The sequence below is a fragment of the Malurus melanocephalus genome, unplaced genomic scaffold (genome assembly GCF_030028575.1).
Source record: "Malurus melanocephalus ecotype Western Australia unplaced genomic scaffold, MMel_1.1 scaffold_506, whole genome shotgun sequence".
Lineage (NCBI taxonomy): Eukaryota > Metazoa > Chordata > Aves > Passeriformes > Maluridae > Malurus > Malurus melanocephalus.
This window is the reverse complement of record NW_026623738.1, coordinates 470,818-474,576: the sequence shown is the minus strand read 5'-3', so window position 1 is coordinate 474,576 and position 3,759 is coordinate 470,818. Positions and strand designations below refer to the sequence as shown.

At 47.3% G+C, this 3,759-nt stretch overlaps 1 protein-coding gene across 1 annotated transcript; it reads right to left on the bottom strand.

The window, feature by feature from the left end:
- Positions 1-382: 382 nt before the first annotated feature.
- On the bottom strand, positions 383-3,537 carry DMRT2 (doublesex and mab-3 related transcription factor 2). Its single transcript, XM_057381363.1, has 3 exons — positions 3,190-3,537; positions 2,973-3,075; positions 383-1,440 (listed from the first exon to the last, which is right to left on the bottom strand). The coding sequence occupies exons 1-3, from the start codon at positions 3,535-3,537 to the stop codon at positions 383-385; spliced, it is 1,509 nt and encodes a 502-aa protein (XP_057237346.1).
- Between the last annotated feature and the right edge of the window lie 222 nt (positions 3,538-3,759).

Genomic DNA, 3,759 nt, shown 5'->3' with positions numbered 1-3,759 from the left:
GCAACCTAAGTAGTAAGTACCTCATAATGGCAGATAAAATAAAAAGTGTATTTTAAAAGTAGGGCATACTTGCCTGAGAGAAGCTGGAGACAAGAGACAGATCAGTCTATTCTTGTAAGTTAACTCATTTTATTGAATAGTTTGAAGTGCTGCTTAAAATAACAACACTTTACAGTCTGTACAAGCGATTTCAATTTTAAAAAAATTAAATTTGTTTTTCAGAAAACATGCATACTAATGTACATAATTTTGAAAGAAAAGAAATCGTTACCATTTCCTGCAGAAATTCCTCTTTAAAAATYTTTTAAGAGATAAGGAATGCAGGAGCAACTCTGCAGAAGGCAAAACTTATAAACTCTCTACTCTGAAGGTACAATTTTATTCATTCAGAAACATTAGTAGCTGCAGAAGAAGGTCTTTTAAGGATGGATTCAACTGAAAATGACAGTGGCTCAGTTGCTGAAAGTTTTGTTGTAGCCTGTTTGGCCCCAAAGAAGTTTTTTGCACATTTGTCTGCAGTAAACTTGTATTTTTGGTTCTCTTTAGCAGCACACTCTCTGTATTTCTTAGAAGCATCTTCAAAAGTCTCCTTCACAAATGACATTCTCAACTCTGCTGTTGGAGTGTCAGGAAATGTCTGATGGAACAGTGTCTGAAACGCACTGTACTTGAGCGGTGGAGGGGGTTTGGTACTGTTTTTGCTCATCTTGCTTAATGCCTGTTCCTGAGGAGACAGAGAACCCTTATCAGAAATCTGGGAGAAAGTCCTTTTGGGAGGAGAGAAAGCTGACCTCTCACGAGCTTCCTGATGAAGGCACAGCATTTCATTACGTGGTTGCTGAATGTCTCGCGTGTGAGTCAGAACAAATGAATTTTCCAGTTTTGGAGGCATGATGTCATGCTCAGTGTTTGGACAGTCCTGACTTTGTGAGACTTTGGCATCCCAACCTGCCCCAGGTTTGAGAGCTTGGACAGCAGTAGCATTTAACAGGCATTGCTGGTAGAGGAGAGCATCACTAATGGGGCCACATTTTGGCCACACTAAGAACCTAGAAGGCAGGGGATACTGCCTGTAGGTAGTAGCTACACTGACATTTGAAGAAATCAGTTCCATGTTGCTAGGTCCTGAATACTGCATCGTTAGATCAAGGCAGGTTGGTAAAAAATTGGAAAATTCCTTGTTTGGATGATCAATTTGAGTAGTGTTGAAGGCTGTTTTATATGAATTGTATTCAGCTCCACGCACCATACGGTTAGGGAGGAAAAGGGCAGCWGCTTGTGTAGCTTCCATCATCTCTCTCTCTTTATACTCTCTCTCTAGCATAATGTTCTCCAGCTCTTTATCAGCAAAAGCTCGTCTCTTTCTCATCCTGTCACTTACAGGAGGTGGCAAGGGTGAATTCCCTCCCAGGTAAGAGTCTGATGGAATAGGACGGTAACCTAAAACAACAAAGCAGCATTAGGAATGAAGCCATGCAAGAGAAACATTGAAGCAGTGCTTGTACAACAGCTCCRTGAGCCAGTCCTGCCAAGCACTGAGCCACAGACCCTGGTCACCATCAGCTCCTACAGAAGTGCCCAGGACACAGAGACTTAGCAACCAGGCACGTTCAGTTGCTCGGCACAGATGAGCAAGCCCTGCCTTTTTGGCATGTATCCTTAAAGCTAGCTGATCAGTAACTTTTTAAAAAGCAGTTCCGAATGAACAGATCTAGGAGGGAGAAAATAAAGAAAAAGGCAAAGCCCCGCTGTGCATTATGTATTATGTGGTACTCCATCATGAGACTTAAGGAGAGAATAAACCTTTCACTCAACACATACAGAAAGTATACAAGTACTTTATTTCTTCTGAACTATAACTTCAATAAAACATAGAAATGGAGTTTCCAGTTATTCCATAATCAAGCTACCCGGCTTAATTTAATATAACAGATAGCATTCTATCCTGTTTGTTCTACCCAGACAAGTAATTCCATTGAATTAATGGAACTACTTACATGAGTCAGGAGAACGGGGTTTTACCAGTTTTCACCCCCATTTCTCTCACACAGGTTTCCCCTTTTCCAAGGAAGATACCTATATCTACAGCTGGTGTCTTTTCTGTTTTCTAAAGATGAATCACTATGTACACACTGCTAGAGATGGTAGAAAATTCCAAGGAAAACTAGGAGAAAAGAAAAAGTTAAGATAAATTAGAGGAAAGAATACAGAAGTGTTTTCAAAAGAGTGAACTGCAGATGTAAATTAGAGAATTCCAAAACAACCAAATATTAATTAAGCCTGCACAGGCAAAGAAAAGAGCCTTCTGTTTCAGAAAAAAAAAATAGAATTGAGAAGTATAATGATTTATAGGGATACGGTTTGGAAAGTAATTACAGCAGATATAGGAACAAATATGAGCACGATCCCAAAAGGGAGTAGGGAACAAAATACACCCTTTCACTAAAATACCTATCTTTAAAATGTCATTCTTTCACAGTTAATATTTTGGACAGCAAAAAGATTGAGCAGCTTATTACACAGCTCGTACTGTTGATAAWGTCAAAATGGTCCTGTTGTATTAGGCGTTCATATAAAAAGAAAAAATTATTTAATGTACTCGTTTGCTGATAAAAATACCCGCAAATAAATTGCCTTTCAAATAAATTACCCTGCACTGCAAAACGTTGCTGGGTAGCCTTGTAAAAAGACTGCCAGCTTGTAACAGTAACTCTCAAATTTCCAACTACCGTTGAGAGCATTTCAGGCATTATTTTGGGCAGAGGGGACAAGGAATTGAAATTTTGCCACATGGGTTGCAGGCTCGAAGGACAGGAGCCTCCGTCGCTCGGCGCTGGCAGCGGGGCGCGCTTTAACGCCTGTTTCGGTACATGACGCTGCATTTCACACGCGTCCCTGAGCAGACGCGCCTCGGACGGGAGCTCCGGGTCTGCTGGGGCAGAGCGGGCAGCAGTGGCAGCAGATGCGCTTACCTTCCAGGATGCTCTTGGCCAAGAGGCTGGGCGTTCGTACGTGCCGCTGGTAGACGGCTTTGCGCTCCAGACTTGCTTGTTTCCCCGTCAGACCCTTCTTGTCCTAAGAGAGCGATCGGACGGCGCCGTCAGACGGGGGCTGCCCGTCCCGTCCCGTCCCGCCGTGTCCCGTCCCGTCCCGTCCCGCCGTGTCCCGTCCCGTCCCGTCCCCACTCACCTCGGTGGCTTGCTGCCGTCGGAGCGCCACCTGGGCGGCCATGACGCGCTGCCGCTCCACCACCAGCAGGCAGTTGGCGCACTGGCAGTCKCGCCAGCGGCAGAACCGCTTGTGTCCCTTCAAGCACGACACCACGCCGTGGTTGCGGCACCGGGCGCACTTGGGCGTGCGGCTCAGCTTCCGCGGTTCGCCCCGCCGCGGAGCCGCCGCCGCCTCTTCGCCTTCCTCCTCCTCTTCTTCGTCCTCCGGGCCGGTGCTGCTGCGCGGCGCGCTGGGTGCCTCGTCCGGCTCCCCTTCCAGGCTTTCCACGTCGATCTCCCAGTCGGCGGCGGCGCGTTCCTCAGCCATAGCTCCTCGGCGGCGCAGCTGCAAGAGAGGRGTCAGGCCTCCCGCCCCCGCGGCGGAACGGCCACCGGAGCACGCCCGCCTTCCCCCCGAGGTGCCCGCCTGCAGCCCCGCCGAGATGCGCCCCGAGATGCGCCGTCGGAAATCACGGCAGAGCCTGTCTGGGAGGTCGTCTTCCCCCTTACCGTCAGCTCGGGTCTCTAGCTCACAACCCACGCGGGGCGC